At 42.3% G+C, this 21,279-nt stretch overlaps 1 protein-coding gene across 6 annotated transcripts in view; it reads right to left on the minus strand.

The window, feature by feature from the left end:
• The window catches only part of FNDC3B (fibronectin type III domain containing 3B), a 358,288-nt gene that overhangs the window by 70,008 nt on the left and 267,001 nt on the right, over positions 1-21,279 (minus strand). For all 6 annotated transcript variants that reach the window (XM_060011135.1, XM_060011133.1, XM_060011137.2 and 3 more), the window contains exons 10-11: positions 13,129-13,267; positions 10,036-10,089 (exon numbers count right to left, since the gene is read on the minus strand). In XM_060011135.1, coding sequence (XP_059867118.1) covers positions 10,036-10,089; positions 13,129-13,267 — 193 coding nt within the window. The remainder of the gene's footprint in view (positions 1-10,035; positions 10,090-13,128; positions 13,268-21,279) is intronic.

Genomic DNA, 21,279 nt, shown 5'->3' on the forward strand with positions numbered 1-21,279 from the left:
AATCTAATTTAAAGTACACAGGATTACTGAGACATAACCGCTTTACTTGGAAAGACAGCTCACTTTTTAATAATTTAAAGTTAGCTTCATGCAAAATCTCCTACTAAAACATGGTCCTAATGGAAATGCATAATCTCTCTCGACACTTTGTAGGGCCATTGCCATCAATAATCTGGTCAAACACAGGCAGCAGGGACACCTGTGGCCAAGGCCTTGTCCTGGTCCGCTACTGCTGCTAGGCTACTTGTGGGGTGTTACATAGAGCGGGGTTCCAAAGGTCTAGGAGTTGGCTGGTCTCCAAGATCTGAGGTATGGATGCCCAGTAGCACCCTGATTCTGCATCTTGGGGGATGATGGACGTGCAGCATGGGAGAAGTCAGGATCAGAACCTCCCTAAGATGAGCACTTGAGTTCCTGTTCTCCCGGGGGAAGCAACAAAAACTTCACCCCAACTAGAGAAAGAGGTGAGAGGAGGCTGGAAGCCCACACCCTTGATCGTCCTGGAGCAGACCTAGCCACTGGACTACTGACCTCATTGGACATGAAGCCCCAGCGTGTTCTGGACTAACTTGCTACTGCCAGTGTCCACAAGCCCAAAAGGGCAGATTTCCAGGGTTCCCCGACTTGTTTCCATTTCATGATCTTGGGCATGCCCAAATAATTTTTTCTATTGCACACACTGGGTTCATTCAAGGACAAGGTTAATCTTTACTAGAATGTGAAGAAATCTTGGAATACAAACCAACTGTGTGTTAACAGAGCTCAAGGTGCTCACTTTGGCAGGGAGTGAGGCATTAAAAACCCAGCTGCTTCCTTTTTCAGCTGTGCTCCTCTTCTCGCTCAAATGAATTCACAGTTCTCGCTAATCTGCCATCATCCCGCACCTAGACCTAGCCTGAGAGCACACATTCGCCAGCCTGGGCATTGAGACAAATGGAATTGTTTTCTGCCCAGGGTCCAGGGTGCTTGTCCTCCGATTCTGGTTAAAAGTGCTTGAAAAGTGCTCGATTTGCCAGCAGCTGAATCATGAACACAGCGTATATCAGATTAGTCCTGCCCCAGTCCTGAGGTCCCCTGCTTTGCCTCTATCACCTCTCTTACCATTGAACAAAAATACACTGCGTATTATCTACGTCCTAGACCCCACTGGTCAGCTTAATCTCCATGCCACCAGGCAGCCCACTCCCTGATGCCACTGCAACTCTATTTACCACAGAGTTCACTGGGCCTAGTCTGGATGTCTCATTTATCTGGTCCTTGGTGAACAAATGCTTCTTTTCAGTCCTAGATTCACAGAGTGAAGCAGGGGCACCACCTTCGGGGGCGAGTCGCAGCCTTACCACAGTCAGAAAGCTACATACTCCACCCACATGCGTCCCTGCTCCATCCTCATCCTCACTCCCTTTGCAGAAGGGTCATACATATGGTCACCACTCCTAATGATAATCAGAGTCCGGATGTTCTTTTAGGTCCTACAAAGTTCCTGCTTTACTCTGAAGAATGTCAACTTTTCGCCAGACTGTGAAAGGACCCAACCTTAGAGAGGCAGGGGTGAGAGAAGAGAGCATGGGGGAGTGGGTAGAATGTAACCCATGTGGCTACACAGCAGACAGTGACTCACCCTTGGAAACATTTTTCAGGATGAGTTAATATAAACTTCAGGGACAAAGATATTCTCAAGCATTATTTCACTCTTTAAAATGAAATTTGGGGATAAATGATAAATAAAAGGTTTAAAATACTTTAAGGAATATATTCTCTATTTTCTCATTTTATCTTCTGCCCTTTTACTACCTACTTGAGTATTTTTCTTTCTAATCTAGTTTAAAATTTTAAATTAGCTCTTAAATAAGATTATAAATATATTATCCCCTCAAAAAAGGGGGGAGGGAGCACTTTGCTGACCTCCTGTGAGTCGCCCAAAGGAAGAGGACACATGTAGTACAACAATGAGGCAGAGACATTAATTGGCAGGAAAGCAGTTTTTCTCATGGGTTCCCTTTCCTTATCACTGAGGGAACAGCAGTAATCTCTCCCATCTGTTTAGTGAGAAGGGCCGGGTTTGTGCACCGCTGAGTCACACCCCGTGTTCGGCTAGCGAGCCGCGCTGGCCACAGGGTCTGAGTCCCATCCTACCACTGCATCTCTGGGGCACATCTGTCTTCCTTCCCCTCCTCCCAGAACACTCAGAGGAGAGCAGGGGTAGGAAAAGAGTTATGCTGTACTTTCAAAGTCCATGCCCTTGCATATAAGTCTTAGGACATAGTACCTAAAACACTGTATGTGCTACACAAAGATAAAGGGAAAAAGACGAATGGACTACGAGAGTCAAGAGAACCTTTTATGTCACACGGTGACGATTTTAAACATGTCCAAACGTTCTTTGATTCTCCATCCGGTGAGGAGCAAAGCCTATGACCCTCTCCCTCGAATGTGCATGGGCTCGTGACTGTAACTGACAGATGGAGTGGAAATGAAGCTGTGTGACTACCAAGGTGAGGTCTGAAAAGATGATGAAGTTTCTGTCTTTTCCCCGGAATGCTCACTTTCGCAATTCTGACTCCCCTGAGGCTGCCATGCTCTGAGGGAGCCTGAGACGAGGTCCCACCGCAGCCTGCAGTGACCACTAGATTTGTTGAGTGAGGACCCCACCAGAAGGTTCTCCAGCTCCCAGCCAATGAGCCCTCCCAGCTGAACCACCAGAAATTGTGGAACACAGGCTAGCTACTCCTCCAGTGCCCTGTCCAAATTCCCAACCCAGAATCCATGAGATAAGAAAGTGACTGTTTTAAGGCATTACGTTTTGAGGTAATTTGTTATGCAATATTACAGTCATTTATTTTGATGTCCACAGATGTCTAGAATATGAAGTTTTTCAGTGAACTTTTATAAATTCCTCCTGTACTATAAATAGCCAGGAGGTAAGGGAGCAGAAGTGTGCATGCTCGTACTCAAAACCAATGTTTAAAGTATGCCTGGATAAAGGCTTCTATTTTCTACATGCACTTAACACATGCTTTTTCCCTCAAAGCGTCCAACAAAGTAAGGCCTCTCTGAATAGATCTTAAAAATTATTTCTGTAGAAGCTAAAAATGTAACAAGATTCCTATAAGACAAAGATCAATCAAAATTGTTAATCAATGGCAATGCAGTTACTTCATTTTACAGAGTGACATTTTAGAGAATTAAAATTTTTAATAATGCTATCCCCAAAGTTGTAGAGAACCCTGGGAATATTTTTAAATACAGACATGCAAAGGTCTTTGGGCAGTTTAGGTATTGCATAGCCTAAAGCCTCAGGAGTGAGCAAATTAAATAACCTTTCAAAGGACCTTCGCATATAATCGTGTTTCTACCTCTGTTTGGTATCTGTTTATGACACATAATGGAATAAAGTTCCAGGGGATAAATCAATTTACAGATAGGTCTGCCTATTTGAAAAATGGAATCTAAGTATATAAAAAGTATTTATTTCATAACATGCCAACTAATTTTTAAAGTTAAAATGTTTAAAAGTAGTTGTTAATTTGTAAAACTATGTAACTGAAAACAAACAAAAATATTTTTTTCAAATCTGTTTTCCTTCTTTATAAACTTAGTATCTTCATAACGTTGTCCTCACCGCTTGGGAAGATGAATCCTTAAAATGGGTTTGTTTCCTGCTAAGGAACTTAACACATCTATGGCCAATTCTATACATACAACTCACGCATACTCCAACTAATTCAGGCCACAGTATTTTCTTGCCGGGAGTAATTCTGTAGACTGAGGTTGCTGTGGTTTCTCTGGCTGACATTTCCAATTCCCCTGGACTGCACTAACAATCTTGGAAGCTGGTATTTCCAACACTGGTACTACGAGATGAAGTTGGCTGATATTTTCAACTGCCTTCAGATTAACAGATTGGAAGTGATCCTTCCTGCTCGCTGGCACAAGAAAATGAGAATGGCCAACACCAGGGTGCCCTGTGGTCACGTGGCTTGTACTCTTCCTGATGTTTTCTTGATTTATTGACCTCCTTCTCTTACAGGTTCTTTCACAGCCATGCCTGTTGCCTTCCCAAGCTGCTCTTACCATGTTTGATAACTGCCTGCTAAATAAATAACATGCATTTGGTTGTCAGGTGTCATGTGCTCGTGGCCCATGGCTGCTGGATCCAGACATGGGCTGAGTGATTCTGGGCTGGGCACTCTCTGTAACAGCATAGCTCAACCTGTCAGAAACATCCACGATAAATCAAATAAAAAAATAAGGCTGCACTGGCCAACTGAACTACTACCAGGCTCGAAGATTTAGTCTGCTAGTACATCTATATTTAGAAGCTGTACCAGCGTTGGCCGACCCTAGGCAACATCAAATATAAATGTTGGCTTGAGATATAAAAGCATGTATGGGTTCAGCATAGCCATATATAAGAAGGGGTTCATAACAGGGAGGTGGGGACACTCCACATCTGGGTGGATTCCAAAGTTCTTTGCACCAAACCTCACTCTCCCCTCAGTGATGCCTCTTTCATTTAACTGACCACTCTGGCACAGAGGAATTTTCAAAGGTAAGAAAAGGGGGTAGCGTAGTTTGTGGCTGCATGTCACTAAATAAATACTGCATGCATTTTATCCCCTGGCACACTAGTTTTTTATATTAGTGGGAGAGGCTTGGCTATCTGAAATAGTCAAGGATGTTCCTCTGGTTTAAAACAAACAAACATAATGTGCTTATATATCTCTCCAAATACGGAGGTTCACCTGATGTCGAGTGCTCTGATAGGATCAATGTGTTGGGACTATCCCAGTGAAGGGAAGGGGGTGATTTTAGAGCAGGTTGCCTATACAAGGGATGAACCAAGGGACGGATGGGCTCAGTTCACCCACCTAGCCAAGGCCCAAGGCGGCCATCCTCTAGCTGGCAACCAACAAGCAGGACAAATGAGTTGATAACTTAGGTGCCAAGGACCAAGATGCGCATATGTGATATAGCCTCAGCTGGAAGCTCCCCACAAAGTCTGCTGCCCTAACACATAATAACCCCCTCCTGTACACATGACAAATGGTAAAAAGCACGGAGAATCTGCTTCCGGTGTGCAGATGTCCGGGGTCCCTAAAAGAGAGGGCTCCTTTTAACTCAGTTCTTTGATACCTATGGACTTCTCTGAGTTATTAAATCCTTCCTTGCCTAGTTTCCTTCCATAGGGGCTGTAGTGGAGGAAGCTGTTCCCTGGGACCTCAGAAACCACCCTTTGACATGGAGGTGGTAAAGATCTGTGACGTGGCAAAACACTGTCATTCTGCCAGGTCACTGATTTGGTCCTTACGTAAAATATGGTTTTTGATGGACAAATGACAAACGAACCTGGGACCCCACTCTCCAATCTCCTAGAGGGCACTCCCCGAGAATGGGCAAAGAGCTCGTGGGCCTGGGCAAGTGGCACCTTCCCCTGACTTTCAGCCAGGCATCGGCGATGGGCTGGGGAGTAGGCACTGGCCTTCCGAGTTTTCTCCACTGAACAACAGGCTATGCAGCCTCGGGAAGCAGGGCTCCTCAGAGACAGCGTCAGCTGCACTCTCGGCGAGGCTCTCCTTATCCGCTCTGTGAGGTCAGTAAGTCACTCTGCTTGCCAATGCTACGGCTCTTCCAAGAAGGGCTGTCTAACCAGAAAAGCCACATGCAAATTCACTCGTTCCAAGAAGCCTTTTGAAAGATTATCAATATAACTAATGCCTAAGTTAAACAGGAATCTGATTAATAAAGCAGGAACCAAGCACCTCCTACGGGGCCAGCTCTTTCTCTACATGAGCTAGGTTGGCTGCTCCGGAAATAGATGCCCACAAAGCGACAGTCTGGGGCCTGCCACCTACTCTAGGTTTCTACAGTGGAGCTGCTGAGCCTGGGCCAGGCTGCCTAATGGTTCCCCATGGGCTTCTGGGCTCTACCTGGTGCCGGCCTTTTCTGTTTGAGTTCAAAGTATACTCCCCTTGACTTCTGCAGTATTTATGTCATTCGCGGTCTGCTGTGTTCTACAGTGGCGTTCACTCATTAGTCACCAGGAAAGCCAAATGTGACATTCCTTTTTGGGCTAGCTGGGGCTAGCTGAGTCACATGTGATGGAGAGTCTCGGGAACTCCACTAGTCACATTCCCACAAAGCTATTTTTCTGGTTCTTTTGTATATTCCCAACATGTCATGTCTGGAAGCAAAGCTAATGGCAAATTAGCATCTATATATAGCACTAACATCCATCTTTATTTAGTTCAAACCAGAGCTATTAACCTCAGGGCTCCTGCCTAAGTTCCTGACAGAAAAATGTCATATTCCTTTCATACACTCCTTCTGTAATTGTTGACTTTTCCTATCCCAGATCTTAACATCAATGTGCTTAGGTGGTCTGAAATACTCATTACACAGAATCTGTCATTGTCCAAGTTATCTCATTCGATTTTAACCTACCTGTGAGATAACAGACGCTATTTTTCAAGTGGAGAAGCTGAGACTTGGAGGTTAAATTATTTGTTTGACTAGTTAGAGACAAAGCAGAAACAATCCAGTTCTCTTTGGGTGAACACCATGTCACTGAACACATAAGCATGAATCCACGCCACGTGTTCACAGTGAGATCTTAGGAGACCTGCGTTTGTGCTGAGAGCTAGCTGCTAATAGCACCAGTTAGCATTTCTGTAGAGCACGCGTCAAAACAATATCTAAGAGTAGAACTCACACTACCACTTATCTGAGTCACCCCAACAAAGGGATGTGGCCAGGAAAGGCCACACCTTTCCAAGTTATGAAAACTGATCTGTTTCAGGAGAAAACTGAAACTGGTGGCTATAGCTGAAAAGCCAGTGACACCTGTGTGTTCCATTTTTAGTTGCTCATTACCATCTCATAGTCACAGTTACTTCCTGCAGTGATGGAAAAATTATGGGAGTGGCTAGGCACAATTACTCACGGAGAAAAGTAGGCATCCAGCCCTCTTGCAGAACTATTAGTGAGTAATTCCCAAGTGAAGTCTGTGAACAGTGATCTGACATTATTGACAATGAATTTAGGAGTCAGGGTGTATTAGCTTCCCGCCCCGTGCTTCACAGTTCTGTTTTCTGTTCCCCATTAGGGCCACACCTGCCTTCAGAGACCAGCAGGCGGTTAGCTCTTGATTTTAAGGTGGCTTTTCCCAAGGTCAACTCAGCACAGCATCCCCAGTCATAGGAGAAATAAAGGCCAGGTACTCACTGGCCTCTCTGCTTCTGCTCTTTCATTCATGAAGTTCTTTTTCTAGAAACTTGACAGTAGGACTTGAGGCCCTGTGCTCTTAGTTTACTAACACCTTCAGAATTTTACACTAATTATTTTATTGGAATGGTGATTAAAAATTTGAGCAAAAGAGGGACTGTCCTGGTGGTCCAGTGACAAAGAATCCGCCTTCCAATGCAGGGGACACAGGTTCGATCCCTGGTCGGGGAACTAAGATCCCGCATGCCACAGGGTGACTAAGACCGCGTGCCACAACTACTGAGCCTGCGCCTCAACTACAGAAAGCAAACCTGCATGCTACAACTAGAGAGAAGCCTGTGTGCCACAACGAAGAGCCCGTGTGCCCAATGAAGATCCTGTGTACCGCAACTAAGACCTGACGCAGCCAAAAAAATAAAAAATAAATGAAATAAATGTTTAAAACAAAATTGAGCAAAAGAATAAATTCTGGGAACTCTAGCCAGGGCTGATATAATAAAAATATGGGATGAGACATTCGTGGTGCATGTATGTAGATGGGGTCACCTCACCCCAAGCTGTGATTCTCAGACCAGGTGCCACAGCAGGAATGGGGTGGGGTGAGACTCCTGAACAAAAGCTTCTTCGAGACTGAACAATACCTGCTTCCCTCTCAGGCGGGGATCTGCTCCTTTGTGCACCCACCCACCTTTCTGCCCTTTAAGCTTGTTTCTACAGCCCCCTGGGTGCCAGAGAGGCCATGAGGGCATGGCTGGGAGAGGCGAGCTCTGGCTGTGGAAAGGGTTGGGCGTGGGGGGAGGAACTTCAGCTGAACACCCCTCCTGTTCTCCTGCCCCACCATTCTCCACCAGGGCACGGTCTGGAAGGAGACTTGTACCAGGTGCACCTGGCTCAGACACCACCAGCAGAAGGTTTTGGAGGGAGAGCCAGCGCCTCACGTGCTCTCACTTGCTGCAGGTCAGATGTTGTTCTCTGTTTGTACATTTGATTTTCTTCCTTGAAGAATATTAAGCCACAGGACATAAAAGGATTCCTGTGTTGGCAAAAGGCCTATAGTCAATTAGCCTGGAATTTCCAGGAAAGCTCACCAGAACCGACACCAACAGGCATTCAAAGGTGGGAAGGAATATAAAGAGGAAAGGGGAAGACAGAAGAATTAGGATGGAAGTGAGGGCAAGATGGAAGGAGAGCAAGGACGGGAAAGGCAGGAGAAGGCCCAAAATAAACAACTTCACATTCTGTGGTCACTCGTCCATAGTGGGTCCTACTGAGTACAAATGATCATCAGACAGAGCTTCTCCATTTCATGGGAGGCTGTAGCATGTTTCCTCCCAGCATCATGCCAGGACACTTTAAAGTCAAATTCAAAGGTAAGGTGGCCAACAACTGAGTCACCATTACTATTTCCTGCAGCACCTGGGTTTTTCTTGAGGTTTCCCACTGACCTTACTTAACTTATGAAGCCATGGTCCAAGACAGAGAAGCAGCCAAAAACACAGGAGACAGACAGACAGACAGACACGCATACACACACACACACACACACACACACACACACACACACACACTCACCAGTGCTCTGAGAAGATATGGAGAGGAAAAAAGCTCCTCTTTACTAGGTAAACTCTATCTTGATATAAAACCTCAACCACAAGGGCCATAGGGGGTGGTTTCACTTTCCAATCAAGCCGCCTTAAAATGAAATCCACCTAATCTGTAAAATATACTGGTTAAGTCTGAGATTTCACCAATCTGTACATAGGAACTACTCACAAGGATCCTAAGAACAATAGATCATTGTCTTTGGTAACTTGGAACTCTAGCTGTTCAGATGCAACCCAGATGGGAAAATATGCTTCTGCAAAAAGTGACAAAGAGCCCCCTTCCCACATCAAAATTTCGTCATGAGAATTTCATCCGTTTTCATTTTACATTGGGTTAAAATATTTTTCCCACACTTGACAAGTGGCTTTTTGCCTAAGCCTGTGTTCTGAATCTTTCAGGGCCCCTAAATTTAAGTCACAAAGACTAGTTAACTTGCATTACTCTCCAAAGTCAACATTTCCTATTCTTAAAATCCTTAGTCTGTTTGCTTGATCACAGAAAGAGAATAAAACACAGGTAAATGAATGAACGGAATTAAGATATACAAGAATAGTATCATTGCTTTTTAGAAACAGAAGATTTCTGCATCCCGTGTTCCTGCCTGAGATTCTGTGCAGTGTTAGTGAGGCCAGGAAAGCAAGGGGTCACCGTTCAGCAGAGAGTGGCCTAGAGTGTAAGAAGACTTCACCACGGATACCATCCAAGGCCTCTGGTGACAGAAACAGCAAAGGGGGCACCCCCCTTCGAGGATGGTCTAGCCAGTAGGGTGCTCGCAGGTGGGTGAGACCTCCAGGTACTGTCGTCTCCCCTGCCCTGCTCCCACAGAGAAACAAACTAGGCTTCCCAGGCTGCAGTGTGGTTTACCTTATGGAAACCATCTATGCAGGCTGGCCCTGGGCACTCAAGATAACAAATAAGTCAATTCTTGGTCAGACACTAGGGTCTCCAAAATAGATAAGATCCTATCTTTTCTTTCAGTAGCATGTCTTGCAAATAAGTCATGTAAATATGTTTTAATGCACAATTCACTACACTTCAGTCCATCTTCATTTTCCACAGTCAATAACTATTGGTTTAAATTTTTCTCTACTTACATTATTTTTTCCATGTGTTTAGCATATCTTCAAAAAAGAATAAAATGACATTTGTTCAGCAATTTCATTTTTAAAAGGTGTTTTAGATGGATGAACATAAAAATATGATTACCTCATCCCATTCTAAAAGGTAGTTGGTGATTTTTGAACCGTTGTCAATTGGTGCCTAAAAAAATAAATAAATAAAATGAGATTAGAGAAAGTTGTTCACAGTTAAAAGTTATGAGCTCTCCACTTGGTTCAAATACAATGTCCATGCTAGTACTGTACTCTCCCTGCAGGGGGATAACCCTGGATACCTCCTGTATTTGCTTCTTCAAACATTATCACAAAACCAATTTTATTACAAGTCAGCTAGTAGAGAGCGCCCCACTATTAATAAATTGTACCCCACGAACAGCCAAGCCCCCCTTCCCCACCACCTCTACCTTTACATTCACCTGGTGCCCTACTTCCTCCTCCGGGGATAAAACTTTTAAGAGGCATGTTAAATTAAAGGGTGGAGGAGAAAAAAGACAGGGGAGAAACACAGACACTGTTTGGGGTCTGATAAGATAAAGCTGACCCACCCTAGGTTCAAGAGTCTAAAGTCCATATTTTTGTAACTTCCCCCATACAGTTTTTGTTGTTTTAAGAGTATAAGATTAGAAAGCCTTCTGTGGCATTAAGGTTGCCCTTTTTTAAAAAAATGAGAAAAACCAGGATCTCCTGGATAGATTACCAGGGGCAATTAGCCCTTATCATATTAGCAAAAAGAAGTTTCATCATTTGCTTTCCTCCTAAAAGCATGCTGAGATCTGCTTTACTGAGAAAGCAGGCTTTGGACAATGGGAAGAGGAGTAAAGAACTCTGGAGAAAAGAGTGCTTTGTAGGGTCAGAGCTGCCAGAAGGGGGTGCTACTGTGGAGTCACTCACAGCACTAAGGTAGTAGGATGATGTCTCCCAAGCACAAACGCACCTGGGCCTGGCTCTTCCCAGGAAAAGAGCCAGGGCCCCATAGAATGTGGTGACCTGCCCCCAGCAAAGGCAGCCAGGTCACCAGAGCTACACTGAAGCCCCTCTCGGCTGTCTGTCACAAGTGGTCTGATGTAAGTTGCTTAATAACAATGCTTAGTTTCTTATTCCAAGAATGGATGGGTGTGATAAGGAATTGGGAGAATATATGTAAATCACTTACTAAACTGCCCCGGTGTTACAGGAAGCCGTCAGTAAACAGTAGCTGTTGCATTATTATTGTTAATAATAAATGTATTAACATCGAGGGCTCAGTAAATATTAATTAATAAAGAAACTCTTCACCCTGGCCTTTCCTTCCTTCCTCCTTCTTTCTTCTGAGTCATATAATCTTAGAGTTCCAAGCCCCAATTACACGTGAGTGATGTATGTTCTACTAAACTGTAATTTCAGGCTTTTGTGGGCTCGATTTGGGAGAAAGGATAGGGTTACATTTAAAGGTCTAAATAACGGACAAAATCAAGGTTTTAGCTGAGAACCCATTTCTCAGGTAAGAACTACATTTATGATGCTCATATATTCCTTTCTGATGTCCTGCCCCACCACCGAGTCCCTGATTCCTTGAGGGTGGGGACACAGCCCCTGGTGTTTGTGTTGCCCTATCTCCTGGCGCTAACTGGATGACATTAGAGGGCCCTGAGCTCTCTCAGTGTCTTGGTGGCTTCAAGGACAGGGGGGCAGCCAGAGCATGGTCGCCCTGTCCTTGTACCCCCAACTGGAGCACCGTTATTGGAAAATCTGTTCTAAGAACATGAAAACTGAACTGAATCCAGAACTTTCAAGTTTGCACGTAACTGAATGGAACAATAATACGCTTCTGATTTACAATTAAATAAAGGGAGAAAGAAATTGTGAAACATTTTCCTCCTAGTAAGAAATCTTTTTCTAGAAGTTGCTGGTCTGCCTGAGGCCCGAATTTCATCCAGGTTTTAAGCAGAGTATGTATCAGTGATTCCCAACTTTAGGTTTATAAGACCCCAGGGTCCCTCTGGTAATCTTTAAGATTTCTTATACTTTCCAAACAAAATGGATTTTAACTCTTTCCTTAAGATATATTTACATACGTATATGTATAAATACAGAACACATTTTAAAATGGACGTATATGCTCCAAGGACTTAAACAATGATGACCAGTTGGGTGTTAAAACTCTGAAAAGGTAGGGAATCACTGACCTGGATTATCCCTGGAAGCCAGGAAGGAAAATAAAATAGTTCAGATTCTACAACTTTGCCTTTGTCCAAATAACACACTCAATGCTGGCCACTGGCTACGAGAGGGGTCTGCAGAAGTCCATGCTTTGTTGCTAACCACTACTCTCAACTGCTTTTATCAACTCCCAAGATAAATTTGACCCTCTGGTCTAAGAACAAAAGAACAAAGTATTTGTTCACCAATAAGGAATCTCCCTAGTCATCTTATTTGCACATCAGTGTTTTCCCCCAATACCACAAATCTTTATTATCTCTACCGCTATAAATTTTACATTTTGAACTATATTTTAAAGTATAAATATACAGAAATAATTACTATAGAGATTGATAACATAATCTACTATTTTCTTACAAACACACAACTGTGACTGATAAGTCAATGATATACTACTTTAAGGACCTCTCTTTAACGAGAGTTATTTGTAGCCAAAAAGTTGTATTTCATGAAAACTACTACATGATTCAGATGTTAAAAAAATAATTAGTAATCCTAACTGACCTAAGGCCTAATTAGTCAAAATTAATGAAACCTTAATGTAGTTTAGAACACTAAACATTCTAGGCAGTTTTAAATATTAGACATTGCAGAGTCACCACTGAAAGAAGCCAATGGACCCATAAACCTACTTTATCTCTAAATCTTTCTTCACAAAAACGTTTTACTCAAGTCCTCAAATGTCTACTGCAATGAGTTAAACTATCAGAAAGTGATGACATTTAGGTATCTTAAGTATTTATATCACTTATAAAGTGTTGCTCATGACCCTGAAAAGAAAGCTAAAACTTGATTTCACAGTTCCCTCTCCCATCCTTTTGCCCAATTTTTATAGAGACGGCAACTTTTGATATCATTATAATTTGTTTCACATAGTCACTATGCAGAAAATGAAACACCATCACCAAACTGGAATACTGCTAAATAAACGTTTCAAATGGCTACAGACTTCAGAATATTCCTGCCACTTTGTGCTACCCACCTTCCACTGCAAGGTTAGTGAACTTTTGCTCCTGTGTGCCAGCTTAGGCGGGAAAGGACACTCGGGTGCGCAGCTGTGGGTGGTGAAGCTAACCGGCTCAGAGCAGGATCCCTTTACGGAATTGTACATAGCATATACCCTGAAAACAGACAGACAAATACAGTCAGTGGCAGAGGCCCATCACAGAAGACCGGGGTTTTTATCTCAGCTTTGCCCCAGGACCTTCCACAGAGAACAGAATTTCTTATGTAGTACACACCATGACCCTTATTCCTCTTTACTGGTCTTGTCCTGACCTAACTATGGTCAGCATTTTCAGGGGAAAATCATCCCAGCAGGCGATGTGTCTCAATGCGTTCTCTCCTCCCACTAACTGTCAGAGCCACCCAGCCCCATTTAAGACAGGCAGAGTCTACTGACTGGAAAAGAATATGCTCAATAAGGAAATATACTTATTCCCCAAAATGGCCTCCAAGTATATATTCGAAAATCCATCAAGGCACTCTCTGGTTGACTTTGTCTGGAAAAAGGCTAAAAGTACAGATAACGGTTGGGCCAAAGGAGACAAGAAGCAGTGATGAGAGTCCACAAACTGAGAGAGAGAGGTAGAAGTACAAACAACAAAGTAGATATCATCTTTGAACTGTTGATAATACTGCAGATATTTAGGTAGAAATAAGGACGTTTCACACACAGAAACAGGCTCGCTACTGCCAAATGCATCTCTCTTCTAATTCATTAAAAACATGGTACAGTTCAGGTACAGTTTATCCATGTGAACATCTAACTCTTACACCTGGAGCCAAGATGAAGGATGTGCATTCTGCACATTAAAATGCCTGGCTCAATACTCAACATATGGACCTGATTTCTCCAGAGAAGCTGTGGAAAAAAAAGCATATAACACACTATTATAAAACTACACTCCTTTCAAATAGCACAAAATAGGATTATGCTGATTTTTACCATCTTCTTTTCTACTTTTTCATTTTTTAAATATTGGGCATTAAAAAGAAACCTTGAAAACATACTCTTTTAAAAAGACAACAAAGGAATCTTTGCTGCCTAAAGAAGATGCACGGATTAAGCTATTCAGAATTTGTAAGTACATCAAGTCCTTAATTCTTAACAACTCTTTATGAGCTGCCATTAAAGACAGAAGAACACTCAGACTAGAGAGGTGAAGTAAATTTCCCAAAGCTACACAGCTAGAAAGTTGGATCAATTGTACTCAGTCATGGAGATCTAACTGCTATACTATATTCCCTACTGTCCTATTCATCCTGCAATCCACTTCCCCTCACTCTACCCAATGAATAAATAACAGCTACAGATAACATTATGGAAAATAGGACCTAACTGAGGAGAAAGGATTTTAAAAATCATACACCTGAAGTCCACCACAAAATATTTATAGAGGCCATGCAAGTCGAAAGTCCTAACAGACATGCCTACCTTCCATTCTAAAAGGTAAGATACATATTTACTGGATATTTGACTTGTTTGCCTTAGGGGAGGACACCGTGATATTTGATCCAAACAAAAGATACCTCTCATTAGGATGCTCTTCACCCAACCTGATGACAGAAACGCTCCTTTTTGCATTCACTGTAAGTAGGAACATGGTAACAGAAAATGAAACAGGAGAGTTGGCAAGATCATTTCCGTGTATCAGGACAGGTTCACTGGGCGTTAAGTTACTTAAAAATGAATCACAGAATGTTCCAGACATGGGCAGGGTTCCAGCCTGAACTTTAACAGATCCGTTGAATTCTCCAACTGATGGCTTATCGACTGTATTTTGCCCAAAATACGTGTGGGGGGAGGGAAGGAATATAGTGTTTTAAAATATTACTGCCACCTACGAATTAAAGGACATAGGCAACGATCACCAAAAAAGAGACATGCACTCCTAATGAGAGACCATGCCACTATCTATAAAATCCCTGCCAGAAAAACTGAACCTGTATCTGATTAAGCCTCTTCACTGCTTTATAGGAAACATGGAGAGAACATTATTAAGCAACACTACAGGATACAATCAGGCTAATTCACAGTGTGGAAAAGTCTACAGGACAAAAAAAAAATTTATTCCAACAAATAAATTGCAAGAAGAGAAAAAAGGGATGGAGGGAAAACCTATAGCTTAAATGTAAGAGCTATAAGCCAAACACAATACTCAAACCACATCTGAATTCCAATTACAACAAACTGAAGAAATAAAACCTTCATTTTTAGGACAGTTGAGGAAATGGGAACAGTGTCTGGATTTTAAAGACATGAAGGAATTTACCATTTTTGTTTATTTTGGATGGGCATGGGGTGTGTGATGATGGTAATGTGGTTCGCAGGTGAAATAATATGATGACCGGACTTTACTTCAAAATAACTGTTGGGGGAGGGCGTAGCAGAAGGCACCAAGGAAATAAAAAGTTGGGTGGTGGGTATATGAGAGTTCATTAAATTACTGTCCACTTTTGACTATAACTGAAATCTTCAGAAACACAAAGTTAAAAATGAAGCCAATGCTGAAAAAAAATGGAGATCTCTCGTTGAAAAAAATGAACCTCTGCCTTCTCTTAAAAACCAGAAGTTCTAGCAACACTGAGCTGCAGACCTGAATGACGGGAATTAAATGAAACTGAGAGCAGCTCCCCCTTTAGATGGGCAAGTGCTGTCCAGTTCAGAGTCCCCACCACTCCCTACTGCTCCCCGGAATTGAGATTGCTTTTTCGCTGCCTTTTACCCAATCCTCTTTCCCCCCTTCCGTTCCCAGGAGGTATCTCATGTTGCAGTCACTAGGCATTTGCTTATGAATTCAGACTATACTCAGACAGACCAAGTCCTAAATATCCACAAAAACAGTCAGCACCAAAAATCCATTGGGTAAAAAAAAAAAAAAAAAAAATCCATTGGGTAACAGAGCAGAGGAAAGGAGGTAGGGAAAGGGCCTGCCAAGGACTAGCAGACTGCAGTTAGTTATCTGGGGAGAGCTGGACTCAGTCAAGTTCATTCTTTCTTTTCAATGAGATTCTTGGAGTCACAAATCCATACTTATCGGGCTAGAGAAACACGAGAGAAGGAGGCTCCTGACAGCCAGGTTGGGAGGATGACAGTAGGAACGAAGGAACCTGATAGCACAAGTAAAAATCTGGGGTACTTGAGGACGGACAGTTGTACGGGTCGGCAGGAGTTAGTGCCCTTGTCTTTAAACTCAGAGAATGTTATAGTTTGTCTAAATGAGGAGTCAATGCTCTGCACTTGTAAAAAGTCTGTCTGCAAAGGAAACAAGATCTATTTCACGTGGCAATATAAATGTGCTGCACTCAGTACCTAAAACTTCACATGATATCTAAGTACCTCATGATTACATCTGTCAATTCAAATTGTTCAGTAAATAGATAGCAACTAATAACTGTAATAACTACCTGCTCCGCTTTTACCAGTAATTTTCACAGAAAAGTCTCTGTAAATGACATTACATTTTGAAGCATGTTGCAATCATGTTTCTCACACGATGGTGATGTGTTTTCTCTAAATACCACGATATGACAGGAAGATCTGTGGAGTAGGACGAGTGTCCTAAGTTAAATATATCAGCAAACAATTCAGTTCTTTTAGCATTTATACCAGCAAAGAGGAATACACTTTTCTAAGGATATAACTAATCTTGTGTTGGGTTTGCACATTTGTTTCAGTTTAAGTACCAACTAAATGTGTATGGAACAGGTGCTCCAAGAATTTCAGAAATTTGCCTCCCCTTTCCTCCAGCACGTCTGTAACATACCAGGAGCTGCAATTTCTAGTCAATAACACCTATTTCGTGAATGGACCTAGAGCCTGTCATGCAGAGTGAAATAAGTCAGAAAGAGAAAAACAAATACCGTATGCTAACACATATATATGGAACCAAAAAAAAAATGGTTCTGAGGAACCTAGGTGCAAGACAGGAATAAAGACGCAGACATAGAGAATGGACTTGAGGACACGGGGAGGGGGAAGGGTAAGCTGGGAGGAAGTGAGAGAGTGGCATGGACACATATACACTACGAAATAAAAAATAGATAGCTAGTGGGAAGCAGCTGCATAGCACAGGGAGATCAGCTCGGTGCTTTGTGACCACATAGAGGGGTGGGATAGGGAGGGTGGGAGGGAGACGCAAGAGGGAGGGGATATGGGGATATAAGTGTACGTATAGCTTATTCACTTTGTTATAAAGCAGAAACTAACACACCACTGTAAAGTAAATATACTCCAATAAAGATGTTAAAATAAAATAAAATAACACCTATTTCATAACTCCACACTGAGCTGGTCAACCACATATTTTTGGATTGTTTCATCACATAATTTTTCTGGGAAATGTTATTACATGATATCATCTCTCGGCAACCTCTTTGCCAAATTGTTTATGACAATGACTGGAAAACGGCCTCAAATTCTGCATTGAAATTGCTATCCATTCCAACACTCAAATTCCTGATTATCCTATCATTGATAAAAATATAAATTCTTGACTCTCACAGTAAAATGATTGTTTCAATGCGACTATTAATTATAAAACTACCAATTAAAAGAGGAATATGTGGGCTTCCCTGGTGGCGCAGTGGTTGTGGGTCCGCCTGCCCATGCAGGGGGCGTGGGTTCATGCCCCGGTCCAGGAGGATCCCACGTGCCCCGGAGCAGCTGGGCCCGTGAGCCGTGGCCACTGGGCCTGCACGTCCGGAGCCTGTGCTCCGCGGCAGGAGAGGCCACAGCAGTGAGAGGCCCGCGTACCGCAAAAAAAAAAAAAAAAAAAAAGAGGAATATGCTTTTCTTTGTATGTGTATAAATAAATGAATATACAAATGTTTGTGATTGTAAAGTTACATACTTATGCCTAAGTATTATAAAACAGAATGTTATTTATTTGTATGTATGTATGTGTTGGATTTTTCTCATTCCTCTCTTCCTCAACACACACACACACACAGAGGAGATTCTGCATTGGTGGCGTCATTCCATAACAAAATACCCTATATGGAAACACTGAATAAATACACTTTGACAATTACAAATTGATTCCTTTTAAACATTCAGCCAACATTAAACCAAAAAAAGCAATCTGTGTAAGAACTGGGAAACTAATATAAAAGTGATGACTTTAATAAAAATAACCCAGGACCCAACACCTAAATTTTTTAAATCAACATAATAGAGGAATTATTGATGAATTACTTTCCTCAATCACTAGGAGAAAAAAAAAAGTGGTCAGATAGATGTGGAGCAATGACACGAAAATATATAGCAAAAAGTGAGGAAAATAATCTTTAAAACCTGAAATGTCTCAGGATACAATTTTCAATGTGGAATTTGGACTAAAGGGCATAGCAAGCGCCAATCTGAACAGCTACAGACACATAACCTATAGCACCGTCTCAAGGATGCCACTGGTCTCTTAATAAATTATTCCCAATAACAGTGAGATGATGGCAAGTAGAATTCAAGAACTCTTCTTGCCTAGGAACTGATGCCAAGCACTGTACAGTTCAATGACAGAACTCCATGACTGAGAGGCTGCTACTTTAAAAAATGGTTGTGTATCTGACTGGTGAACTCTGACCATACTCACTAACAGGAGGGAGGAAAAAACTGAAAATGAGAAAAAGAATTCCATAAAGATACCAAGCAAGCAATGTGAAGGGGATGAAATCAGAATAGCAAAAGCAAGAGCAACAAGAAAGGAGCCCTAGGTGAGATGTCAGTACCTGAGCTGAGAAAGAAACCTTTCACTCTACGGAAGAGTGATTTGAACAGAGACTTCTGCAGGCCTTTGTCAATGTGCACTATTAACAACTAGAAGGAGAATACAGCCTGCTTGACACTGCTACAAGAAACATCTGTTTTTATCATTGGCTCTCCAGACTTCCTATAAGGCGACACTTTCTAAATTGGTAATGTACAAATAAATGAAAACAGTAATAAATATAATTGTTCATTTTGCAGGTGTACAGTAATGGAATTCGTTTGGAGCTTCTGTTGTGGAAAAGTTAGGAAATATTTCCATGTAGCTTTTTGAGGCCTTATAGGTGACTATTAAATTTAAAATTATATTTGAGGCTACTGTGTTGATAAAAGCTTACATTCCTGGAACTAAGATTTTGAGAATGTTAACTGCATCATAAAAAGAGATTTTTGCTCTGCTTTTTTCAGCTCCAATTATGATATATCTTTATCTCAATAAAATAATGAGTGGTATGGTCAAACTCCATCATGAAGTCCTTTTTATTATTAGTGTGGAAAATCTGCAACCACTTTGGAAAAACAAAACAAACAAAACATTTATAGGTGTTACAGATTTATAATAGATTTGCACATATATTTCATTTGCTCTCACACCATCTTTCTGAGGCTGGTATCGTTATTATCCTCATTTTATGAATGAGAAAACAAGGACATTGAAGCTTACATGGCTTGCCTAATCACATACCCTCAGTAAGTGCCTGAGTCATTAATTCCAAATTCCAAGGTCTGCCTACTATGTCATCAAGGTGCCTCCCAAAGCAATTCAAGGCAGAAGAGACTGACTCTACATAGGGGCTGGAAGTGTTAAGAGTATTCTCTAGCTTGAAAAATGAAAGGCTGTATAGGGAAAGGGAATGAATGATCTATATGGACTGTGGAAGAGCCAGGGCAAAGTAACTACAATTGGGACTGTATGTAGACATTTTTCTGAGGAAAGAATTTTTTAAAAATACTAAAAGCGATGTGTTCTGGAAGATGGCGCAATAGGACATATGTTCATTCCCTCTTGAGAGAGCACCGGAATCACAAGTAACTGTTGAACAATCATTGACAGGAAGACACTGGAACTCACCAAAAAAGATACCCTACATCCAAAGACAAAGGAGAAGTCGCAATGAGATGGTAGGAGGGGTGCAATCACAATAAAGTCATAACCGCTGGGTGGGTGACCCACAAACTGGAGAACAATTATACCACAGAAGTCCACCCACTAGAGTGAAGGTTCTGAGCCCCATGTCAGGCTTCCCAAGCTGGGGGTCTGGCAATGGGAGGAGGAATTCCCAGAGAATCAGACTTTGAAGGCTATAGGGATTTCATTACAGGACTTCAACAGGACTGGGGGAAAGAGAGACTCCACTCTTGGATGGCACACGCAAAGGAGTGTGTGCATCAGGACCCAGGGGAAAGGAGTAGTGACCCCACAGGAGATTGAACAAGACTTACCTGCTAGTGTTGGAGGGTATCCTGCAGAGGCAGGGGGTGGCTCTGGCTCACCATGGGGACAAGGACACTGGCAGCAGAAGTTCTGGGAAGTACTCCTTGGCTTAAGCCTTCCCAGAGTCCACCATTAGCCCCACCAAAGGGCCTGAAGACTCCAGTGCTGGGCCGCCTCAGGCCAAACAACCAACAGGGAGGGAACTTAGTCCCACCCAACAGCAGACAAGTGGATTAAAGTTTCACTGAGCTCTGCCCACCAGAGCAAAACCCAGCTCTACCCACCACCAGTCCCTCCCAGCAGGAAGCTTGCACAAGCCTCTTTGATATCCTCATCCACCAGAGGGCAGACAGCAGAAGCAAGAAGAACTACAATCCTGCAGCCTGTGGAACAAAAACCACACTGAAAGACAGACAAAATGAAAAGGCAGGGGACTATGTACCACATGAAGGAACAAGATAAAACGCAGAAAAACAACTAAATGAAGTGGAGATAGGCAACCTTCCAGAAAAAAGAATTCAGAATAATGATAGTGAAGATGATCCAGGACCTCGGAAAAAGAACGGAGGCAAAGATCAAGAAGATGTCAGAAGTGTTTAACAAAGACCTAGAAGAATTAAAGAACAAACAAACAGAGATGAACAATACAATAACTGAAATGAAAAATACACTAGAAGGAATGAATAGCAGAATAACTGAGGCAGAAGAACGGATAAATGACCTGGAAGACAGAATGGTGGAATTCACTGCTGTGGAACAGAATAAAGAAAAAAGAATGAAAAGAAATGAAGACAGCCTAAGAGACCTCTGGGACCACATTAAACACACCAACATTCGCGTCTATAATGTGTCCCAGAAGGAGAAAAGAGAAAGGACCTGAGAAAATATTTGAAGAGATTATAGTCAAAAACATCCCTAACATGGGAAAGCAA

Source organism: Delphinus delphis, chromosome 4 (genome assembly GCF_949987515.2).
Source record: "Delphinus delphis chromosome 4, mDelDel1.2, whole genome shotgun sequence".
NCBI lineage: Eukaryota > Metazoa > Chordata > Mammalia > Artiodactyla > Delphinidae > Delphinus > Delphinus delphis.